Source organism: Chelon labrosus, assembly GCF_963514085.1.
Source record: "Chelon labrosus genome assembly, chromosome: 15".
NCBI lineage: Eukaryota > Metazoa > Chordata > Actinopteri > Mugiliformes > Mugilidae > Chelon > Chelon labrosus.
This window is the reverse complement of record NC_140348.1, coordinates 18961608-18987888: the sequence shown is the minus strand read 5'-3', so window position 1 is coordinate 18987888 and position 26281 is coordinate 18961608. Positions and strand designations below refer to the sequence as shown.

The window sequence follows — 26281 nt, the reverse complement described above, 5'->3', positions numbered from 1 at the left end:
AATGTGCTGTCCACTCTCAGTGAGTTATTATATGTCATTCTGTCTTTTACAAACACTCACAGGGTCTAAGCACAAACCCCTTTTCCCTCAGGCACACGTTTGTCTGTCACACACACCCCTCCTCCACGTCAGCCAGGTAGTTGAAACATTCACACCACCACATCAAGCACCACCTATCCCTTATCTCAGAGCTCCATTCAGGCATGAATATAAATGCACTGATATATCTACCTGTGCATCTTTAAACATTTTCTTCAAGCCCTTCTGCATCTGTGTGAGTTTACGAGACTGGACACCGCTGTAGGCGAGCAGCATACCCCCGAACTGTCTCTCGGTGATTCTGCCGTCCACAGGATCGTTCCTCTCAAACTGGAGGGGGGAAGAGAGAGGGAGAGAGACAGAGATTGAGTGCCATGCAGTGGAACAAACAAATTAATATGAGAGGGAGGGTGTGGGGAGATGGGAAACAGTAAATACTGGTGTCAGGCTTCAAGTTGAATCATGCTTGGTGCTGGCATTGGTGACATTAAATCTGCATGCGCATTTTTTTTTTTTTTTTTTTTTACAATGTTCAACTGGAGGATGGCTTAACAACAGTGGGCTTTGGCTGTGTCAGGTCAATATAGTCGATTTATGTTGGAGGATATTTTGACAGCCTTGAGGCTCCCGCCCCTCTTCCCTCTCTGAATGCGTCGACCTCTCTAAAGGTTAGTTTGATGCACTTCTGGCAGACAGCACGTGACTAACCCAAGATAAGCCTGACATGGAAATTTCAGGGGTAATGTGACTATTTATGCACTCATCAAGTCACATCTGCTCAACCTTTTGTGGGTTCAAAATAGCGTAAGTGAAAGTAGATCTGAGTCTTGCCTTATGTTTCATGGAGATAAAGGTCAAAGACAAACAGTTGATTTTCTCCCTCTTCCTCACTCTCCACTCTCTACCACAGAATTAACCAGACAGCAAATTTAACACCTCAAGACTATTAAAAAGGCTACAAAGACAAAAGGTTATAAGTGACAGAATTAGGGATATAAGTGACACTGGCAACAGATGGAGAAATATAGCCCAGAGTGAGTTGCATTCTCAGCAGATAAAGAAAGAAATCTTCAAGAGCATGGTTATCTTCATTAAAATGATGTCACTGTTATCTGTGGTATTTTGATTTCACTCTCTGAACACCATGGCATCATTAAGACCTGACAGATAGTGCTTTCTTTCTTGGAGATGCTAAGATCGGAGGGCTATTCTTGGGGCTTCAGATGATGCCGCACACTACCCACGCTAATTAATAGCATAACCACGTGCTCTACAACTCTGATCTGATTGTGATTACTTTAGGGGCATGGTGTCACTCTGGAGAGACAGAGGATGTACTTTATATTCAACACTCAAAGGTTTGGGAGTATGACACTGACCAGTTCTGACATGCAATCCACATAGGGAATTTGTCACCATCAGGTGTCGTTTTCATTTGTTTAGTGCATAACACTCAAATGTCACTGCCCCGTTGATTCCCCTTCGACTAAAACATTTGTATGCTAGTTTGGAAATGTACCAGGGAGGTTTAATATGCTGCCTCTGTGTTAGATAGCAGATTACACACACAGAGATATGAATTAATTAATACACATATTACAGTAAAGCCTCCACATATTCGTCCATTACCTCTAGTTTGAGTACATCGTGCTGAAGTTTCCTCTGAAACAACAGAAAGCTGCCGATGGTGAGTTTCCCCTTTAGGTCTTCTCCGAAGAAGTAGGTGGTGAGAGCAGAGCTGCAGCCGGCTGTCTTCAGGGTGTTTCCTGTGGTGGAGCGGTCTCGGTGTCGCATGCCCATACTGGTCTGTGATCGAATGATGCTTTGGACCTATAGATATAAAGTATTATATCAATCATGATTAGTGTGTAAACTAGGTTTTAAGTACTTTTGTTCTGCACTGAAGTACACAAATCTATTATCTATTATGTTTCACAATTTAAAAAAAAAATCATGAATACACCCATAGTGAAATGCCTGATGTATACAGAGCTACAAAGTCACATCACAAAGCATTTAAATTGAAATGTACTGTCTGTATAAGATATGAATAATACAGCTCATGTGTGACTGTAAATGATAAACCCATATCCACATCCAGTGGTAGACATACTGATATCGTCTCTGACTGCAGAGCAGAGCACTTATCTTTTCTCTTTGAGAAAATGTCACATAGGTGGAAATGAGTGCAGGAGCTTACCTTTACCCCTTTCAGTATGTCTTACTGGTTACTGTGATACAATCTGAATCTAACACGAATATTAAAGCACAGTCCAAGCATGTGGGTTGGCTCTTTTGAGCTTCTGTCTCCTTTAATGTGCTGATTATGTGCAGGATAGTGTGTGTGTGTGCTTCATGTGGGTAGTGCTGTCTGACCTGTTCAAACTCCTCCAGGTCCACCTCCCCGTCCCCGTTCAGATCAAACATCTTGAAAGCAATCTCAAAGTTCCTCTGGGGAGCTGAACACCACAGCACACAAACGCACAAAAAGAGACACATTCGCAAATCAATTCATCACAATATAAAAAAACAACAGTAACGCTGGATCGACCCGGACAACAGTTTAAAAGTTCAATACTGACTCAGCCATTGCATCCTCACCCCACTGGGATGAAGATGATGGCCTCAAACAGTGAAAATGGCCATAAGACCTTATAACGATTACAGCACCATGTGAAGAGTGAAACTGCTAGAACAGACTGTGCGCTGTGTCTTTTTTGAGCTAATCTGGAACACAGCATTTGCATCAGTCAGATTTGAATATACATCTACTCCACTGTCTCTCTACACTTTCTGAAAATCCTTTTCTAAACAACGACCACAGCAACCACTTACCTTTGATAAGGACATTACCGGAGTCAGTACAGTTTGTTTTTGTGATGCCATTTTAACATTTACAACCACTCCATAAACATATGTCTGTCAAACGCAGCACTTATAAATCATTTATATATTAGGGTTTCTAGTACATTTTCATATAATAAATACTCAGCGTTTATTATGTCTTTGCTTTAATAATAGCATCTACATCATTATTGCGAAAATCACTCAACGTAATCTCTAACTTACATACATAATCTAAAATGCTTTTTTTTATGGGACTATTTATCCAAGGGCTACACACCAATGAGACCAGGCTTTCATGTGCCAACAAAACTGCTCCAAGCAGCCGAGGCGTGGACTCTAAAAAGACCTGATAAGGTGTGGCCTGAGGTAGCTGGCGCCAGGATGCAGCAAATCCTTCAACTTCTGCCATCCCAGCCAACCAAGTCACTAAATTGTGGTTTGAGCCACTGCAGACGACTGTTGTGGGCACTCACCACTGCTGATATAGAGTGCACAACAAGCCTTCCCATTTCAGAGAGGCTCTGAAATGAGGCTCACATTAATATTTGGCTTTGTTTGCCCTTATTCCGCCAACATATTAATTACATAACTGCAAACAACTATAACCAATTACAGCTTCAAATACCCAACTCCTTACATCAAACAATTCATATTAGTTTTGGCAAAGACCTTTTAAAGGTGGTAAACATTTATTGCTACGGGGCTTAAAACCAACAAATCTTTGCTGTTGTCTTTTTGAGGCAATGTTAAATGGATAAGGCATCTTCCGCTTAAAAAAAAAAAGGTTTGTCCTTGAAAATTTCCCCTGGGACTTCCTCCATGTGGATGGATTATAATAAACGGTCTAGCTAAGCTGGGGATAAAAGTTTACTGGTTGCTGGAGAGGAAGGAGCCGAGCGTCATTTTCATTACCATGTGCTCTGACACATCCACAACAGAAGCAAGTACGTGCAATCTACTCTTTTGTGTCTACCATCAGTGCAAGATGCAGCTAAAGCAAACACAACAAAGAAGCTAGCTTGGAGATCTTACAACTTAACTGCATTAAATGGTGCAGTAAGAAAGCAGAGAACACACAGAAGGGATCTAAATCGTCTAGGGGATATTGCAATGAATGGGAAGGCCATTTGAGCAATTTGATTTCTAGGCAGTCTTCATAGTTGGATAAAGTACTTACTGGACAGCACAGTGGTGAGAAAGATGTAGTCAGAGAAGGAGATAAGGCCACATTCTCCCAGTGTGTAAAATATGCTGTCCTCATCTGCAAACCTCTCCCTCTCCTGGGCAATCTTCTGCTCATTCAAATCAGGACACAAAGAGGGAAAAAAGTTATATTAAAAACCGTTCTCATTATTCAGCTCACGCCCGATACCTTCTACAACTGCCCCAGGTGTGGCGTTGTGTGTGTGTGTGTGTGCGCAAGAAAGTATGTGTGTGTCTGAAGGTGAAGCTCAATCACAGACTGGGGCTCAGTTCAAACACAAAGTGCACACATACTCTTCTTGCACACACTCACACACTGAAAACAGTGACAGTGACAGCAAAATGATGACAACAGCATTTATAAATAGGTTAACACTGTAAGAGTCATGCAAGTGCTGCATACACATGAGGCCGTACAGGCAGGTGAGGATGGCAGTGAGGAACAATTAGTCTGTGGTCAGTTTGAGTACAAAACATATTATCCACCAGAGGCTTTACTCACAGTGTGAAAGAGACATAAAGAGAAGGGAAAACATCACGAGAGACTGTAGCACAAACACACACACTATTGATTAACCACATCTGTAACACGACCCAATGTTTTAATCATTAAAAACAAAGTGACATTAGCTCTCTCTCTCACACACACACACACACACACACACACACACACACACACACACACACACACACACACACACCCCCACACACACACACACACACACACACACACACACACACTCAGTTAACTTGATGGTTGTTTTGTTTTTTTGCTGCGATCATGTGTATATTCACAGCATTGCATGAACACGTAACTTAAATCACATGCACACTACACCACTCAGTAATAAGAGACTTGAAAGACAGCGTCCCATTAGTAGGACTCTCCACCAAAACAGAGGGACAGAGCATGCCTAAAGAAGGGAGGGTGGAGGTGAAGACTGGGCAACACTGTGCCCGCGTGGAGTTACCTCCGTCTGTAAAGAGGTCCATTTCAGAGGAGGAGGAGGGAACAGAAACAACTGTTAGAGAACATCGTGGCCTCTGCTGTCTTTTAGCAGGGCCTTGAATGACAAAGACACACATGTACATTCACATTGCGGCACGCAACAGATATAAACACACACACACACACAGAGAAACCATCTTGCTCCAAACAAGATAATTGGGGGATGCCACTCAAAATTAAGAATTCAATTATGTCCCACGGTCTCAACAGTCTGCAATTACAATTTGCATGCATGAACAACAATGCCTGCCAAAATGAGACGGAATTAGGAAAAGACTGTGATTTACTCTGCTGTTTATATCAAATTAAATGAACTGAATTTTGCAGCTCCACTAACAAGGTTATAACAATCATTTATACCTATTGCATGTCTCCTCCTTCAGTCGTTCTTAAGTACTATCGCTAGAGCTGTACGCTGAGTACACTGCAAATGAAAGCTACTCCCATATTCTCCCTTGCAAGGGGCATACATTAACTGGGAAAAACATATATGAACAAAAAACTTTGGTGGCACCCCTTTCATAACACAACAATTCATTTAAATTCCCCATGAACCAACTCCCTCCTCATAAGATATTGACATTATAATGGCTGCTATAAGCTTATAAAATGTATCACTATTCCCAATTCGTGCCTGTTCTGACTCTAAGTCAGTGATGCATAGATAGATAGCACTTGAACAGCAGTTTCCACTGCAACATTTATCATTGATGGTATCTACATTAACAGTATAAGAGGAGAAGGGAGTGGGGTTGAGAGGAGGAGCTCAGAGAGGGGGGAAAAAAATGGTTATTTTTGGAGCGGTGCTATTGGTGGAAAGAAAACCAGACAAAAGGGAACAAAAGGCAAAATTATAACGCTTGCATGTGTATATGAGTGTGAGAGTACTAGAAAGGGACAGGTAAGAGCATATAGTGAAAGTGACAGGGGTGAAGGAGGTTGGTGCTGAACCCTTGGTCAAGGACACACAGAGGAAAGCGTCCGGGTCTCAAGTTAGTGTGTATTTCAGTGGGCAAGCGAGGGCTCATGTCCCCCATACAGACAGCTACACACAGGAGACATAAACACACACTGGGCTTCATTATAATGATCAGAACGGAGGCACAGAGCACATTAGGGATAATAACTCACGCTTCTTTCAGGGCCCCTGAGTCAAGGACAAAAACAGCCCCACAGAACAGCCGAAATGACATTGAAGGAAAACGAATTCAAATATATTAACCAAGGAGTATTAACCAAGGAGCAGAACCAAATAGCATTGGCATTTGAAACAAATGAGATCTTGGAAAGTGCAGAGGCATTCTAAAATACAGCTTTTCATCTACTCTGATGTAGTGTGCGTCCCAGTCGGGAGAGAACATAATTCTTTGTTTTATGATCAACAACTCCACATCCACAAACATCCCTGACAATGAGCTGACAGTATAGCTGTCCTCTCTCTCTCACATACACGGTGTACGATTATACTGTGCATCTCACAGACAAATATGATGCAACACCATGCACTCCCTTAAGGTAAGACAGTGTGAATATCAATGGGAGACTGTGGTTCTGTTGTGAGGCAGATACTCCCTTCATCCTCCATCTTTATGTCACTGGTGGAAGCCTCAGCTTCTACCTCAACATACGCAATACTGGCTGTAATTCAACAATACAGAAAAACATGTCCAACGCAGCCTTTCATCTGTTCTGATTTATCAACCTGCATCATGCCTGTAAGACTCACTGTGTCGATCGCTAGAAGGATCTGTATTTAACACTCATTGTAGATTTTTCCCAAAGCGCTGATCTTCAAATGACAATAAACTTAATTGCTGCAGCACTCAAGTTAATTAACAGCTAACACCTCATTTGTCTGCTGATCAGTTTCATCAGCTTTGTGGCATGTCTGAGTGTGTGTGTGTGGGCAGGATTTACTTTTTTATGATCTCTAGTCTGAGCCTGATCATGCGTTCATACATGTCTTCATGTGTCAGCTATGTGGCAGCATGTCCACCGGCTGTGTCCAGATGACGACCCAACTGGCCTGTGAGCTGAGGCAGAAACGAATTGCTGACAGAGCTGCTGGATGGGCGGTGCCGGCAGCGAGGCACTCAAACGGGGTTAAAGGTTTGGTCAGGGCTCATCTCTCCAGTGCATTAGACTAGAGAGCAGCCTAATAACTCCTCCGGCCGAACTTCAACTAGCCTAGTTTCAAGAAACAAGAATCAAATGAGACCCATCCAAGTGAAGCATAGCTAGGGGCTAGCATGCACAGGCTGAATCTCTTTCTGCTCTTTTCACATGAAGAAGAAGAAGCACTTTCTAAGCACGCAGAAGCACCAAGTTAAAAACTTAGACTACATAAGAAGTTCTTGAGATCGTATATATATCAAAAACGTTTGCTTGCAGCAATTTAGTTTAATCTCACTGACTCAACTCATGATCAAAGATTTAATAAATGATCTCCATTTGTTAGCTTCTGTAATTTCCAGACACAAATATACACAATATAAAATGTTTTACATGATCTAATCAGCCACATGGCACTGTTGCGTTGATGGCTTCAATTATATCACAGCTGTGCTGAGACGTCTCACATTTCCGACATAAAACACAATCATGTCATAATAAAAGGAAACAGGCGGCTGCTGAACTGACTGTCATTGAAGTAACACATAACTGAACGCACTAGAAACATGTCATTTGTCACCTATGCATTATTCTGCAAGCTTCAATCATTTCAGTTATACGATGACTGCGAGGCACCCGGCTTAAGGCACCTGGCTGTTGGCCACTGGAGATTTAGCCATCTTTAATAACACAGCAGTGCTTTGTTATTGATAAGATCTGTGACCCTCTCCAACACTGTGTCTGCAGACATCCTAATACCAGTGAAATGATGAAAGAATGGGATATTAGTCACTAAGTCTGCATTCAGAATTTTAAAATATTAATTATCACACTAAAGATACAATGACTTTTCTAAGATATTGTCTCCTGAGTGTCACAACAAAGAGATGAATTTATGGGTTAGGGCTGTGATCTGCCTCTGAAGATGAAACCCGGGCTGCAAAGGGGGGGCAATTGACACCCACTCTATTTGTCTTTGCATTCATGTGCGTGGCGAGTGTGTGTGTGTGTGTGTGTGTGTGTGTGTGTGTGTGTGTGTGTGTGTGTGTGTGTGTGTGTGTGTGTGTGTGTGTGTGTGTGTATGCACTTGAGTGATGCCTGTCCCCGAGTAACCTCTCCTGTTTTGCACAGGTGAGTTTCAATAGAACTCGATCTACTGAAGGGGGGGATACTGATAAGAAAAAATTAGTGTGACAGACTGACAGCGCAGAATGTGTGAAAGAGAGGGAGAGGGTGGACTACAAATGCATTAAAAATGAATCAGTACCTTTATGTCCTTTATGTCCTTTGTGCCGATGTGGCAGCTGTGGGGTTACTGTCACTTTGGCAGGTACAATAAAAGACACAAGTTTCAGGGGAAAGGGAATACACGATGACCCGCTCGAGGGTAAAGCCAAACCCAAGACTGAGCTTGGTATTTCTGAAAGGTTAGTGAAAGTGCTGACACGGTGTAATTGCACTAACATTCAGGGCATAGTTCAATTTCGAAACCCAAAGAAAGCCACAAACAGTACATGATTCTATGTATATGGACTTAGATACATGTCCGTGACCAACAGGGTGGTCACATGCGAATTTTGTTTTTCTTGTATGTGACGTTACCCTGGAATGAAAACACTACAGTGTGTAGGTGGGCAGGCAGGTGTGTGGGCGGGAAGAACATTTAGGTATTAGCTCCCCACCTCTAGTCCCAGGTGTGACTGCAAGCAGGTGTACTGTTAATAACTCATAATTATGTTGGCAGCACATTCAGAATAATGAGTCCTATGTGGAACACTCAATCAACAAATTTAGTTCCTTTAGGAAAAGCAGCTGTCTCGTAAAAAGGGGGTGAACCGAATTAGCTGACCAGGGTCGCAGACAACCCAACCTCAGATAGTGAAGAGAGGCAGAAAGAAAGAGAGAGAGAACAATTTGTGGTGTTTTGATGTCTGTGTGTGCTTATGTGCAGCTTTAACAGACATAAAAATGGACAGAGGTCAAAGAAAGCTAGAACGGAAGACAACGTGAAAATGCTGTGACAGTCCAAACACCGACTCCCGGGAGATTCCTGTGAAATCAGAAAGGGTGAACATGACAGCAGTTGGTGTGACAAGTCGCTTGTTTCCACTGGAGCAGCCTCCATCACACTCCCCCTGTGTGACAGGTGTCCGCTTTCAGTCAGCAGCAGGTCACGCATAAGACACAGCATGTAGGAACAGTTCGAATACATTTTCGACGTACAGACCAAGTCCTGCCTTTAGTAACTCTAAACCATGCTCTACAGAAATCATGCAGCACTGACATCTGGACGATCCAGAGGATGGATTTGTGAAGGCTATCAAGCACATCAATACAGCCTTGAGATTAGCTAACAGAGCCATTTTTTGGGGTCCAAAACCACCCTGTGATGCCACCATGCACAGAGAGGGGGCGCCACCACCAGCTAGTTGTCTTTGAGACGCAGGCAAAAGAGCAGTGCATGCTGGGGAAAAAGGCTAGAGCGCCAAAGCAAATGGAAAGCTATATCTGAAATTTCTTAGGAGAAATGAAAGAATGAGGAGACATTGTATGTTTGTAAAGCAAGACAGAGGGAGTGCAGGGGAACAGAACAGCCGTAATTTGGCAGTGACCAAAAGAAATTACTCATTTTGGTGCTCTTTGCATCTCAGCTTTGCAAGACTACGCAGTCTCCATAAAACTTTAGCATATGTGAACTTTACTTTGGGGAACTGGCTAAATTATGTAGCAGTGCTGCAGTGTAATAATAACAATAATCTTTGTTGAGGCAAGTATACTCTTCACTTTTAATAATTCAGCAGGGGAGGCATGGCACGCAGCTGTCTCAAAGACGCTATATAAAAGGGCATTGGGAAGGACTCCAATACATTGTCCAATAACAAGACAGAGTTTGCATATTTGATACAAGTGCACACACGGTGGGTTGTGTGCCTACTTCAGTTCATGACACTCCCCATCTTTGTAAAGTCAGCAGGCTGTTACCTGCCCTTTGCTGCACATAGCTTATCTTCATATTAGAGGCATTTAGACCTGCTTACAGGCCAAATCATTTAGTAGATAAAGCTTCTCGGGCTCATTTATCTACACTTATTAACATAAATGTATACAGGTTTCTCCAGTGCAGTTTGGTGAAATAAACATTCTGGAGCTGAATCTCTATGGCGCACCAAATGAACAAATCCCATACACATTTATGTGAGTGATGTAAGCAGCTTAGGTGTCCTGAAATTAACCGACACGGCAGAGGTGGACAACACCGTGGGCAACAGGTGGACAGGCATGTCCTTCGCCGCGTCTGTTATTTTCCATGTGACGACATCTCAGAGTGTATTGCTGTGCTTATACCATGGCCACTCAACCACAGGCACATATGCATTCATAGCATCAACCATGTGCGGTTGCAGTTTGCAGTTAAAGCCGAGACTTGCCAATCAGTAAGAATTACTTTATATGGCCATGGTATAATCTGCTTATTATGTATATATACAATAAATTCAGTGGTGGTGCTTTATGCTATGTTGACCCTCCACTGGTTCAACTTCACCCTTCTGGTTGTGTACAACACCTACGGCAGGTTGAGAGTGAGAGAAAAGCTAGATGTAAAATCAGCACATTACCAGCAGTCCACTGACTTCCTTTTAGAAAATATACATATATAAATTCACAGTTTGGCTGCTGCTGTTGTATCCATACCAACTGTAATCAAAGCTAAGACTCAAGCACACTTGCTGAAGCTGAGATGTGTTAAATACAGAAAAGGCTACTTATTTGGCCGTTCCCCTGAACTAACAACTTTGTATAGATACGCCCTCCATATCACTACACAGGAGTGAAAGAGTAAGTAATCAAAAGATAGAAAAATTAGAAAGACGTCAGAGGGAGAAGAGGAGACAGTATAAAGGACAAGGAGGGAGTAGGTAGTGACTACAAAGTGCAGTTTTTCATTCAGGTGCACACATGCTGCTCGGCACACACCCCATACCTGCCAGAAGTCCTGCAGAGAGGGAGGGGCGTAACGAGGAGGGAGACAGAGGAGGAGGAGGAGGAGGAGGAGGAGGGGAAGAGGAGGGAGGGGGAGTTTTGTGGGTGGAGAACGGGGATCAGAAGACGGAATGATTTGGGGACGAGACAGAGAAAAAGTGGGGACGTCGGGAGATGGGGAGTTGAGGTTGATGGTTATTCACGAGGAAGGGGAGAAAGAGAAAATGGAGGAATTACTTGTTATGTAAATGAGAGGATGGTCGATAAGAGCACGAGAGAATTATCAACAGTCAACAATGGCAATGTCAGCTCACATGAACATAAGATCACGGCAGCTGAGAGCACGCCCACATGATTAGGGGTAGGAGGAGGAATCACAGACACGCGGTGAATTAAGAGCGGAGGTGCAATGTCACAATTTGTGGCCCAAACACAAGCACTTCCATTTTAAGACTCCTAAGTCGAATGGAGTTTCCACAGACAGGAAAAAACAAACTGGTTGAGTCAATGTGAACAACACATGTTAAACAACTATGTGAGACGTGTAATGTTTGAACCTAGAACAAATTAGTGTCAACAGGAGAGGATAGAGAGAGGGGATGTAGTGACAGGTTTACAATGCCTACACATTATTCCAATCAACTGTGGCCAAACGTATATATGAAAAATCTCTTAGATGGCTCGGCGATTTTTAAACTGAACCACGGGAAATGGGACACAGGGGTCTTCTAGGAGAGCTCTCATTAGATTCACACCTAATGCTGCACTCCTCACTGCCAGTGACTTCAGTTTTCATAGTACTTTACTACCCAACCCCCAGCTGAAACGCTCCCTTTGTACTTCACCACACCCTCCTTCAACTCAATGATTTACACACCACAGATATTGCACCACTATGCACGCGGCCGCCATTTCATCAAGGACTAATTCATTGCAGTTTTTAGTTTCACGTGAACTAGATTTCATGGCTTCTTGGCAGGAAACACTGATCGTCTATTCCTCCTCCAACTAGCTGGAGGTGCCCATTAAACCAATGAGAAGGAGGCACGTGTCTCTGGGCAAAAAAAAACAAAAAACAGGGGGTGTGCAGAGCCAGGGAGGGAGGGGAGCTCACAGGACACTCTGGCCGTGGAAGAAAAATCTCTGGGGAAAACCAAAGCTAAATACAGTATCAGAAAAAGAGCAGTGTCCAGAGATTTGCCTGGCAAATAAATAGAAGCACAACGCCTAGAGATAGGGGTGACATTTACATAAGTAGATATGGGCCATAAATGAAGAGTGCTCCATTTTGATTTTGGGCTGCCACAGAATTGCCCATTTACTTTTGATATAAAGTGTAAACCTTGTGCCTTTAAGTTAATACACTTTTGAAATATCCATGAGTAAAAGTTCTGGTGAATCGTTATCCAAAACACAAGGCTTGTTTAAAGTGAGGTGCAAAGGGAGCTGACAGGGGAGAAAAAGAAGAAACTTATGACAAAGAACTAGACTGCAATCTCCTTTTAGCCTCACTGACTTGGTGTGGTTCACCTGACTGCACTAAGAAGAGGAGCTACAGACTCATACCGGCCACAGGGACTGATGATTTTTCAAAAGAGGTTAGACACCATCATCATCACACTGATAATTTGCTAAAAGTGAAATAATGGCTGGCTACTGGGTGAGACAGATGCTCACTGGAATACATATGAGAAGGCAGTAATGGTCACAATCAATATCAAGGAAATCATTTATTTAAAAAAATATGACATTAGTAATTTATAGTTATTCATTCTATTTTTGTGAACAGAGAAATTTGATAATTTAGAGCACCAGCTCCTTTAAGTCAAACTCTGGCCACGGTGGGCTAGCCTGTGTAAGGCTCACCTGCTGCCACTGTCTTTCAATAAGTCATTATATGTGAGTAACACCACTTTATACATATTATAGTTCCTCTTAAATGTGAAGGTGCTCTGTTCAAGAGCTAGGTTTTAGCTTTGAGACTGGAGGCAGATGGTTAAAAACATAATTTCTCTTAACTGCATAGGAAATAAAAAATCTGAACTTATAGATCGCTGCCAAGATTTGGAAAGCAAGTCATTCTGATGAGCTGATGGTCCAGAAGTAGACAAAAAAAAGATAGTAACAAGAAAAATAAAGTATACTGGGTCCTTTACTCAGTGTGAGAGTGCTGTTGCATATTTTGCAGCAAAGTTAGGTTATTTCTATGTCACTTAGTTGTTGCTTCTTTTCATACATAACACATATCAATTTCCTTAAATGCAATTCCAGCCAGACGGGTAAATTAGAGGCAGCAGATCTTTGATTGTTACTGCATTCCACAGAAAGATTTCATTATGCTATTATATAATATTATCGGTACTGAGATTCAGAAAAAGATGCATTTAAAAAAATAAATAAAAATGCTGTAAAATATGCCTTAATTCATTTTTACATTCCCACAAACTAACTCATGTTGATGAGCCATGGAGCCTTTTACAAAATTTAACCTGTTCTTGTTTGTTTTTTTCTGAGGTAATAAGTTTGACTTTTACTTTCACTTCATTTCATACCACTATACTAAAATAAGACCATACTTATTAAAATATTTTAATGAATTCTCTGTGTATGCATATTTTATGCACCCAAAGTCATGAAAAGATAAATCCCCCTACTGCATTCTGGGCTTAAAAAGACTAATTATCAAGTGAAGAAGTGATTTGGTTTATTTTTTATGTATGAAAATAAGATGACTTCACTCAAAAGTATAAATTAATTTGAGCATTTTTTACTGAATGTTGAGTTTACTTGGAATTACTTCCTGCTAGAACAATTTTTCAGTTTTGCCAATAATATTTTCCAGTGCTTTTAGATACATACCTCTATTGTGAGGGCAGCAAATGTTTCAGAGGAAGATATTTTGAAACCTTGGAACATAAAACTGAATTTATCTGCATGGCCAGATAGCACAATAGGGGAATTGGGGTGAGTGAGAAAATTTGTTCTTTTCATTTTTGGAGGAGCTGATTCTTTGAGCCATTTTTTCAAATTGGTCAGTTTAGGGAATAAAGCCCTCTGGTGGACTGGAAAGCTGTGTATTGGGAGAAGAAATAAACTCTAATAATATAATATTAGAACACAGCTCTTAGGGGAAATAATGCCATATTCACTTAGTTCACAGTACATTTACAAAATTGCATAGTAGTTATTTTAAAGCGAATTTATGAAACAGAGATTAAGTTAAAACTAAATTACAATCCACCCTGCTGCTGACCTTAACGATCCCTAAGTCGATTCTCTAACCTCTTTACAGCCAACACGCTCACGTCTTACCTTTCCATCATAGCGCTTCACAATGAACTGATCCAGGCCTAGACCTGAAAAAGAGAGAGGAATAAACACAGATATGCTGATTAGGACAGAAAAATACAAGTAGTAGTTACACACACAAAAAAAGGATAAGATTTATGTCAAGCATGAAACAGAGCATTTATATTTACTCTGTGTCATTACAGAACCTCTGGTAATCAATGACGTGTGCTTGAGATTAATAACGGTCATTAACGCCCCATTTCCATTCAGCCCGTTCTTTACAATAAACAATCATCAGCATTCAGCTTTGACTGCGATGATCATCAGTTACGACACAGTTCTTAAGACTCAGATTTATTTTATAGATCCAGGTCAGAAACACAAACCAAGATCCACAGTTCTTCATATTTACATACAGTTTAAGCTTGATATGAGTGTCTCAATGTGATTAAGTAAATTGAAAATCAGTGTCATTGTATCATAGTAACACAACAAACAAAATCACTTTGGTGAAGTATTTGATACACTGTTTATATTTCATGTCTGTATTTCTATGCAAATGTGTAAATATATAGTCCTGAATGCATTTCTGCTCCCTCCAAGGACGACATGAAATTAGATTTTCCTAACACTAAGAATAAAAAAAAGACAAATGGCAAATTTGATAGTTCGGTACGAAGCATCGTAGACACCTAGTCAGAACTAACTTCTGCAAATAGCCTATCAGTGTCTATTGACTTGATTTAACCAGAGGTTTAATATAACCATCAATTCAAATTTGCAATTAAACAAAACAAAAACACTTGCCTATTCATTAGCTGTTTTGTTAAGGGTAACACTTTACCTTTATTTAGACAGCACAATAGATAGACATGCGGGGTAAAAGATAACGGGAATGGCATAGAGCAAAAGGTACTTGGGTTGCTCCATTAAAAGCAATTCAATTTTTTTTTATTGACGAGGAACACTTGGAAGCACCATTAGTATTGGTCTGTCAGGCGAGACTATCAGATTTGGGTATTTCATTATGACCAGGCCCTTCTGAGGTTTCACGCTTTGAACTGGGACGCAGCATTCTGTCCATCCTATCTCTTTACCTCAAGACCCCATCCAAGGGTGGTGAAAACGATCATATAAGATGTTTATCAAGCCTCTGGGTAATTCATTACCTGTGGCCCAGAAAATCTGCCGAGCATCAAAACAATGAAACCAGACTAATGCATCAGTTTGTCATCTGCAAACGCGACTCTGCCATAATTGATCGGGGGAGCCTGTCGGTTAGGCTGACTTGGGTGGAGTGGAGCATTTCTTGACCTTTTCATCTGCTTTGTGGAGCTCATCATTACTTCAATTCTAGTTTCAGAGAGTTAAAGACAAGATGAAGGGAGGAAGAGCTGGGAATACACGACATGGGAAGGAAAGGCACAGCGTCTAAGAATAGAAGACCAACAGGGCCAAGCTAGGCCAAGTCGTGAACATGATTAACAGATGGAAGTGCTGAGGTGAGCATGAGAGGCAGCATTGACGTGACAGGCCCAGATAAGTCCTTATTAAGTGTTAACTGCAGGTGTGACTCCTTCACTGCGATTGAATGCTCTGCAAGTAACAACCCCACACACAGTTGCAAGTCTGTGATGGACCCTAATGTAGTCCGATCTAATGAAATACCACACAAACCGAACAGAGGAAGAGAAGTGATGATAAAACATGTCTCTACCAAGTTGAGATCCCCGGTTTCAAAACCCTCCTGTGGCTGAGATCAAATAACTCACACTGGCTGTACGTGCGACACCTAAGATCTGCACTGGTTTGAACGCGTTAATTGATACACCAACTGCTGTGTCGTGATTCCCTCAACCCAGCGTGACCGAACATCCCCGTCAGCCCTCCCCCTAATACTTCACAGTCATTGGTATCGTTGTATGATTAACTGTCATTAAGTCCAGGACTGCCAAGCGTACGTTAAGTGTCCCTGTACTCCATCTAGGGGGGAGGAATGTATTGGGTAATGCACTACCAGTAGTGTGATATGATCTCAGCAATTCTAACTGGAAACATTTAACCCTTGATAGTGATCCCCATAAACAACCTACATGTACGGTATGTACCGTGACTTATGCAAAATGACTATGGTGTGTATGAGGCTTAAGCTCAAGATGGGGAGCATGATCAGACAAACACTTACTTTAATCTACAGTGGCAGCCTCAGTGGATAAAAAGGGGGTAAAATCCCTGATAATATTTGGAGTATGCCTATGGGTATATGAGAAGGCGGTGGAAGGAAATAGAAGGGAACTCACTCTCAGGCTGCTTCTCATTCGGTGTGATAGAGCGTATGAAGTCCTGGGGCGTCATGTAAACCTCAGTGTCTCCATGCTCGCCGATGACCTTCAGCGTTGCAAAGTAGCGGAATATCTTGTCTGGAGTCGAGTAGGCCCTTATCCTGTTCTCATACTCCATCACCTGCCAACCACACAGGAAGAATAATTAATGGTAAACGGTCTGCACATATAGCACTTTTCTACTTGACAGTTTTTTTTTTTTTTTTTTTTATTCACACAGACACTCTCACGCATCAATGGCATCAAAGAAGCTGCCAGGCCAGGTGCTTTAAATATCTAGGGACTGAATCAGCAACCTTGCCATTAGTGGACAACCTGCTCTACCACCTGAGCCACGCCCACGCACAAAGACACATATAGTTTCAAAGAACAGATCAGACATAACATTATGACCACCTTCCTAATATTGTGCCTCCAAAACAGTTGTGACTCATCAGAGAATGGACATGGGCCTTCTGAGGGCGTCCTGTGGTGTCTGGCAACAGAATGTTGTTAGTAGGGGCCTTTGGGTCCTATGGGTTGAGGGGAGGAGCCTCTGTGGATCATTCTTGTTCCAGTGCATCCTGCTGGGGATGGCTGCTGTCATTGCTATGGGGTGGGGGTGTCTGGTGTGGTCTAGGTGGGTGCTACATGTCTAAGTAACATCCACATGAATGCCAGGTCCAAAGGCCTTTGGGTCCTATGGGTTGAGAGGAGGGGCCTCTGTGGATCAGGCTTGTTCCAGTGCATCCCACAGATACTTGATCAGTTTGGGATCTAGTGAATTTGGAGGCCAGGTCAACACCTTGTGCTGTTTTTTATGTTTTTTTGAGTTGTTCCTAAACCGTTTTTGTGTGTGTGTGCCTGTGTCAGGCTGCATCCTGCTGGGGATGGCTGCTGCCATCAAGGAGTGTCATTGCTATGGGGTGGGGGAGTCTGGTCTGGTCTAGGTGGGTGGTACATGTCTAAGTAACGTAGTTTCCTAACAGAACATTATACTGTCACAAGATGGTCAATGTTATTTACTTCTCCTGTCAGGGGTTTTACTGTTGTGGCTGATCAGAGTAAATACTACTGCAGAAGTATTAAGAGGGTGCAGAGGGAGTGAAGGAGTGACCACAGTAATAAAGCAGGTGGCAGCAGGAAAGCTGTCAGTCCTGATGAGGACGTATATTAACCTCTTGACTCAACAACAACGTAACCAAATGAGGAAATAAAGTTCAGCAATTCTGACTGACAGGCTAAAAAAAAGGAAGAAGGCAGAGTTGTGACAGCCACACGAAGCTGTGGACACATAGTGATACTGAATGTCATGCTGATTTAGGTAAATACAGAATTTATTTATTCAGCTCTGTTTAACACATTAGCCAAGCTGATGTTTGTTTTGACAATGCAATCCGAATTTCAGAATTGCAGAATATTTCAAGCAGATAGGGCGCAGCTGAGAAACTGACAAAGCATTGTGCGTTTAGAAGATGTGTTCGGCTGTAACCCACAAAGGTGATTTTATGTGACACCGAACGACTGTGTGTGAAAACTCCCTGTGGATAAACACATTTGCAGCTTTAACTCTTTGAGGCTATTATCAAAGTCAAATTTAACAGAAGAAAGTGTGTGAGAGAGAGCTACACAGACTCAAATGTGTAACTATGATTACATGCTTCAGCGTTTGTCCCTCCTATTAGCAGACCCTTTGGGGAAATCCCTAGAAGCATGTCCCCAGCGGAGGTAACCATCCGTGTATGACTGGGAGGTTATAGGACTGCTGTGTGGAAATGCCACAGAAGCTGACAGACGGAAAGTCTGGGATGCACTGTCATATCTCTCTAGCTTTCATCTCTTCAGATTTACAGCCTACTGATCTCAGCATCAGCCACACTGACAGAGACCTGGGTTTGATTGATTGATTTATTTTTATATAGCTTCGAGTCGTTGATGCTCTCTATCTCTATCACAAAAATGCACATACATAACAAGGGAAGTGAAATTCAAGCTGCACCAGCTATTGTTTCCCTGAGATTTTTTAAAGAACACCTGAGACCAAAGTGGTTATCAGATTTCTAAGTAAGGAGGTGAAAGCGCTGAATGCCCATTATCCGCTGCATAACTTCGCTTTGAGTTGATACTATGCAGACGGTCAATTCCTGCCAATGAATTCAAAATGTGCATTTTAAAGATTACTATATTTAATGATTCAGCACTTCCCCTACAAATACTGTAAAACTCTATCAACACTGAACGAAGAACAGTCTAAATGTGCTTCTGAACATCTACCTAAAAAACAGGCTTCTATTGTTAAAAGTCCTTCCTCTTTCTTCTTCCTAATAAACTGAGCTAGACAATGTTTATTCGAGATGGTATCAAAGACCCTTTCCTCTTCAGTTTGTCCCTTGTATGCTGCAGCCTAATTAACAGCAATAAAATCATAGGACTGACACATTTCCATTGTTTATTACAGCAGAACTGCAAACTGATTGCCTCGGTCTGTCTCCGTAAATGTGCGTGTGTCTGAGAATATACCAGCGTTCGCATATTGGACATTGACTGCGAGGCTTTCAAAACACCATTCTGGAGATGAATTAAACAGGAGAAAGACTGAATGGCTGAATGTTTATTGTTTATTGATTACCTTGCGGTCACGGAATCCGGAGCGTGGCTTCTTTTTTTTCCCGTCCCCGCCGTCGTCTTTTGAATCCTCATCTCCACTGCAGGATTCCACTGATTTCTCAGAGTCTGCCTCTGCGTCTGTGTCATTCACAAAATCTGCTTTGTCTCCGGCTGATTGATCGGAGTGTCGAACAGAAGGTCCTGCATCGGCATATGCTCTAGTTTTAGAAAACAAATTGAAACAAATCAAGACCTGAACAAGACAGAAGTATACTTCTCTTACTAAACCTAGTTAAAAAACAGAGAGGAAATGAGAGAGATTATGTGCTACACTATGTTCTCCTCTTCTGTGCAATGCAGAGAGTTTTCCACGGCGAACTCCCACCTGACCATTTTTCCGGCTAAATTGAAAATTGGAATAATAATAATAAATAGCTGGATCTGGCCGGAGCAGGCTGAATAATTCAGTTTAATGAGACACAAGGAGAATGAAGCCTGGGGTGAAGGCCTGGAACAGTCTCGTCCCATCAGTCTGAAATGCCCTAAGGCACCATCCATCACTCTGCCTCCTACAGCCCAGTCATTCTGTCCCCATAGAGCTCTCACGTTAACACTCTCTCTACCGCTTTGCCTTAACTAAACACCACCCTCCTTAGTAGTGGATAGCAATTAAAACATTGTACAGTGGGGAATCGAATTTTGGCATGTGCTCAAAAGTCATGCTGCTGTTGAATACTGCACCGCAAGCAATTCCGGGTTTACTCAATGCACATCATGGTCTTTTCATTTAATGCAGACCACACCAGACGGAGGTGCTTGCAAATCATCGTGTAAGGCACAAGATGAGCAACAGCAAAGAGAAGTGTGTCATTCAAGAAGAATATTTCTGATGTGACATAAAATCGATAAAACTGCGGCTCGGAAAACAACACCGTTGTAAGCAACAACTGACAGGCGTCAAGCTACACCGGCTCAATTCAAATTGCTCCTGCAGGGAGAAATCTACTAAGAAGTATTAAAGGACCCGGTCATACCTCTTCCAGAGCAGTCCAGCACTAGCAGACACACCGGTTACTCCAACCAGAGCTGCCAGCATCAGCCTCCTCCGCCCAGGCCCTCGCACTGCCCCGCTGTGATAGCGCCGGGGCAACTGCGCCAGCCCCACCGTAACTGCGGACAATGCCCGCAAGCGGAACATCCTGCGGTGAAAGAAGGGCAAAATTGGTGAGACAGATGACACAAAATAGTTTATAAACAAGGAACACAAGGACATGTTAACATGTACTCAGGCCTGATTACTTTGGGTTACAATGCATGGTGTGATTGAGCCACAGTGCTGAAGGAAGTGGAAGTTTAATCACTGTTTAAGGCACACTTCAACCTAAAACACAGATTCTGACTATTTAAGGGCTACTACGTCACCAAGCGATGAAGTGGTCGTGGTTTCAAACATGAATCATATTAATCAATAAAATGGTTACAAATATACAACATCATCTAAAAATCATCACGCAGGTATACAGCTACCACTGCACTAAGCGCTTTTCTTCTTTTTTCATCAATGCTCATGTGAAGAGGGAAAGATTAGAACAATGGCAGTTTCACTCCTGGGATCTATCGTCACACCGCACTACTGACAGAAACGTACCATCAGGCAATGCGTTAATGTCCTAGAATCCCCATCCAGCCAAATGAATAAACTATAAAGTTAATTGCCGGCAGTGCAGCTAAGCCCCAGAACTTAATTTCCAACCATATTTGTGCTTAATTCATCAGTGTCACGGAAAGATGATTAACAATTAAGAAAGGGGCTGCTGGTGTGTATCTGTAGTTCCCAAGTGTGCACTTTTCAAACTACATGATAGAAGGGTTCACCCCATTGAGGCCTAAAGCTACCACCTGTCAATATCCTATTAACAATTCAGGCAGCGACTGTCAAATGGATTCAACAGAAAAAAAGAAAGAGGATGTGGCATATGCTAATTGGCGTGTTTAGTAGCCCATGACAGAGGGACTGAGGGGAAGAGTGAGCATGCATGCACATTATTTCTCTGGAAGTGCCTGGAGACAGACTGATGCTAAAAGATTGGGACTCCACAGAAACTCACTAGACTAAAAAAAAGTATGCAATAAAAGGACACAGCTTCTGGTACTGTAGACATATCTGTGATAACACAAGAGTCTAGACTAGAGTAGCCTCCAGTGCTGTCCAGTACTAATAAGTTTGCTGGACATGTTATGCTGGAATTAAACTATTTGTTGTACAGCAATGAGACTGAAAACTAAATAGACTGGATATTGAATCCATAATTTCTGTTTAAATGTGTTAAATGTGTCAATGGAGTTTTTTTTAGGCAGGACACACACAAATCCAATGAGTCTAAATAAGAAACAAGATGCAAAACAAGGACAAACACTGATTAGTTTGAGTAATTCATGTCTGGATCTGAAAATTAACTCCTTTCTTTTATTTTTAATTTATTATTTAATTCTTTTTTGGGGGTGGGGTATAAGTTTAAATCCTAACCTAAATGACTGTTACAGTGTTTATGACACGACATAAGACAGGTGGAAATGCGACCCTATAGAGAGCCGAAGTCCCGCCCCCTCTACTACCGGGTTATGGGACCTATCTTTCGAAAAAATATGAACGGCAGTCTATGGCGAAAGGTAAATTATTTTCTGGTCCCGATCGACTTGTGCCTTGGATTATACATATGTTGTTTTTCAGAATAAAAAATGATTTTACATGTCAAGAATGTCACAGTTTGTCGCAAGATAGTTCAGTAAAACGCTATGGAAAATACGTAATTAAACGAACTACAAGTCCCGCATGCTGGCGCGTACAGAACCGACCAAAACTCCCTTCGTGTAACTACAGCTCTCGCCATGACCCGATTTATAATGATTTTCACCTCGTTTAATGCTTCCGTCTTCGTCCTGGAAGAAGACGGTAAAGCTCAACAAGGAGGCAGCCATAGTTCTCTAGTTACTTACATTGTTCGAGACGAGAGATGTAGTTCACTAAGCGATCTCATACAAAACCTAATGTTGTTCAGCTTATTTACGTCAAATAATTTATCTCTTGACGTGAAAAATTATCTTTTAAATTCACACACATCATATGTGAAATTCATGCCACAATTCGATCGGGACCAGAAAATAATTATGATCTCTCCATAGACTGCTGTTCATATTTTTTCGAAAGATAGGTCCCATAACCCGGAAGTAGAGGGGCGGGACTTCGGCTCTCTATAATCATTTTGGAGGATGTAGTCTGTGGTTCTGTTAAACTGTATTGAATTAAAGATGTTTTGTTATTTAACATAGCCCACTGACAAAAATGTGTTATATGTGCTGGTACGACACGATACAAATCAATAGTGCAACAAACCACAGCCTCTAAAATGAAAACTAGGCGCCATCAACTGCTTTCTTAGTTATTTTAATGAAATCAAGAATACCATAACCTTCATGAAGCTAAGATTTAGTGCAGGACAGTTTTATTAGAGCACATTTGTTTTCACTAGTGTACCTAGCGGACTGGCAAGTGTGTGTACGCAGGTTATTGAAACAGTTCTATGTGTACATATTTAAACAGGACTGGCCCACGTATCCAAGGTTTGCACGGTGTTTGTAAATAAAGTATTTTTTCTTATTCAGTGCATTTCAGCCTGTGTACTGAAACATACTGGTTTAACAGAGCGTTAATATCATTAATATCAGTGTTGATGAAAAAGTGGTTTATCTGTCGTCACTAGCTGAAACTTCAATCTTGCCATTTTCTATCCCCAGAGCCTTTTGGTCCCTCCATGAAAATCCTTGCAGATGAGTCATTTCCGCAGCAATGTTTTGATGTGACTGCGCCTCAACAAGGACCTTGTTAGTAACAAGGGACGGTAACTCGCCATCTTTGTTTGGGAAGCCTCTTTTACATTCCTTGCATTAAAACCAGTTGCACAAGAACATACACCTGCAGTTGGTTCAGGGACATTTAGGATCTCGTATTCTTTTAGTACAACAAGAAGCAAACAGGATGATCAGATGGTTTGATCATCCACTGAGATTACCAAGTATGCCTTTACTACACATCAAACTAAGTATTATTACTTTATAAATCCAATGCTGCTCTTCTAATAGAACAAATCATGTAGAGTTGTTTAGTGTGTGGATGTCTCAGATTGTATCCCGTTATGTGTAAATACATCATCTTAGCAGAAAGGCATTCAGTCTAGCCTGTTGAAGAATTAGCCCTTTAAATCTGTTGACAAGCTACAGTGAACACAGGACTGACCACGTACCTGGTAAAATAACATTAGACTTGGTCATCATCACTGATACTAAAGAAAAATCAAAAAACTGACAAAAGGATAGAGCTGTGTTACCTAAACAGCCTGGAGCACTAAAATGTATGTTTTATTTCCTTAGTTGACACCACTCCTCTCTACCAACAGTAAACTTGGCAGTTCCTTAGTTGATCTGGGATACTTTTTGCCTCCGAGCAAAAAGCACAAGCAGAGAAGGGATTATTGTCAGGAGTACGAAAGAGCGCAGACAAAGAAAAGTTTGCATGTCTTCCTCTGTACTTTATGAAAGCCCCTTGTCACTACAAACTTTCATATCTTCAGGCGTGTTTTGGTTACAAGTGCTGACAACTCTCACACAATTTGATTCACTGGTTCAGTCTGACATGTAAAATGAATCTGAACAAAGATAATTTACCTATTAAGTGGGACCATGTCATAAACCTAAACACTGCACAAACAGACAACAACACTCAATGGCTAGCGAGCTTGTCAGTCAAGAACGCTGGCCATTTCTCACTGTCCAACTGGAAAATCTACTTCAACACAAGTGTTAAAACTGTGGGCACTCCAGCCAAATGGCAAATAAGGGGACAAGCTAACAAAACGTTGCACAAACTCGTAAACCAGTAGAATTACAATGCAATATCCTGGACAGATCTGGCAACAAAGTTTCATTAGATCAGACCCAATGATTTCCCAAATAGGGTGTTCACAGACACAAACAAGTTCATATAATCCCCAATTAATATAAAGAAGGGTTTACTTTCAGCACACCACTATCTTGTTTAAGAATAGCACTTATGTAGTCTCCTATTTGTCACTTGTGTACCTAACCTAAACAAAACATCTTACATGAGGAACCAGAATACAACTTTTTCTTGTGAGGCGTGGCTGACATGATCATGCCCCCAAATCTGACTAGGGGTCTTCAACATTTAACATATCATACAGTCGACAACAGCTAGCTAGCATTAATGGATATACAATACTGGTTCAAAAACATAAAAAGGCAGTGTTATGAGAGAAAAACGAACCCCTACTACTATTCCCATGATGCGAAAGTACCACAATGTTTTGTTTTTAGCCGCAAGTTAACTTCGTTGACAAGAGTCTGCAGTAACACAAGGTTATATGCTAACCTTTATGCTAACCAACATGTTTCCAACGTCATTCGCGTGTAATATATATAATTTGTCAGCGTTAGTGTTTAGCTGTCGAGACCATTAATCAGATAATTATTTCGCGGCGCAGCTAACGCTAGCTAGCTAGTTAGTTGACGTTAGGATACATGTCAACCGTTAGCTCAGATAGCAGCTAATGCGTCGTTCACATACACACTGTCACGTGAGAGAGCTGTTTAATAGCTATAAACCGACATTGTTACTCACATTAACGACGACGAAAAGGAAACGCCAGCCAGTCAAAATGGTAATGCCTTCTCCGCTTCAGTGTAGCCCGTTCGTCTGCAGAGATGGAGCGCAGCGCTAACAGTTCCGTGTTCAACAGCAGCCGTGCGTGCACACACGGCAGGGCGGGGCGACATCTGCGCACCCCGCCCCACGCAGCCCAGGCAGGTCTCCGGCACGCAGTAACTGGAGGTGCAATTACGGTGTAAACAGCACAAAATAAAAAATGTTCAATGAGCATTTATGACATCTGATTAAACACATACACTACAGCTTCATAATCAGCAGTTTTTCATCCCAAATAAGACAATATAACGTGGGTTAATCCCTAATAATTGCACCCCAATGGTGTTTTATTCAGACCAGCCACTTATCAAATAATGAAATTATCCAGGGGGTCCAGGGTGTACCCCGCCTCTCGCCCGATGACACCTGGGACTGGCTCCAGTCCCTCCGCGACCCTTAACAGGACAAGCGGTTACAGAAGATGAATGAATGAATGAACCGTCCAAGTGTATCATGAAATATATGTGCCTTAAACGCATCTCTGGCACTTCTGTTTCTATTAAATTCAGCATAAATGAACTGATATGACATATTTTGTCAGTCATGCTTGCCTTGACAGAGATTCCAGCTTAAAATGCAATATATCTAAATGACCTCTTGACATTGTGCCTCCTGTAACTACCGCCTTGAATATGAATCAGCCGAACTGAATGTATAATGTGAAAGGGAAAGCTGGGGAGATGCCGACTGCCTACTGTCTCGTAGATGACTGCATGTTGCAGGGACGTGTCACATCCACTGACAGCGTTGCCCCGAAACCTCTGCATGATGTGACCCCGCATTGACACTGATGATGTTATGTATAAACTGGAGATGGACAGAATGCAGAGATGCAATGCTGAGTCTTAACACCATTTAGGTCCTTGAAGAAATGCCAGGGAATCTCAGAACAGACATCCACACAATGAAATCCCTTTGAAATATGTTATATTTCTCAAACATAATGATGCTGTTAAGCTGAAAAACACTGTGCCACTCTGCCGTTGAACTGTAATTAGTCAGACTTAACTTAATAAAAAGCTCCTAGCTAAGGGAAACGACCAGACACACACACAAAAAGTTAACACATACATTTTTTAGGCCAATTAAAGC

General features: G+C 41.8%; 1 protein-coding gene across 1 annotated transcript in view; it reads right to left on the bottom strand.

Moving 5' to 3' along the window:
- micu1 (mitochondrial calcium uptake 1) overlaps positions 1-25236 on the bottom strand; it is a 30970-nt gene extending 5734 nt beyond the window's left edge. The window contains exons 1-9 of the mRNA XM_084562439.1: positions 25106-25236; positions 20445-20609; positions 19433-19628; positions 16783-16945; positions 14504-14547; positions 4064-4178; positions 2416-2498; positions 1669-1869; positions 232-369 (exon numbers count right to left, since the gene is read on the bottom strand). Coding sequence (XP_084418565.1) covers positions 232-369; positions 1669-1869; positions 2416-2498; positions 4064-4178; positions 14504-14547; positions 16783-16945; positions 19433-19628; positions 20445-20609; positions 25106-25107 — 1107 coding nt within the window. The 5' untranslated portion in view covers positions 25108-25236. The remainder of the gene's footprint in view (positions 1-231; positions 370-1668; positions 1870-2415; positions 2499-4063; positions 4179-14503; positions 14548-16782; positions 16946-19432; positions 19629-20444; positions 20610-25105) is intronic.
- Positions 25237-26281: the final 1045 nt, after the last annotated feature.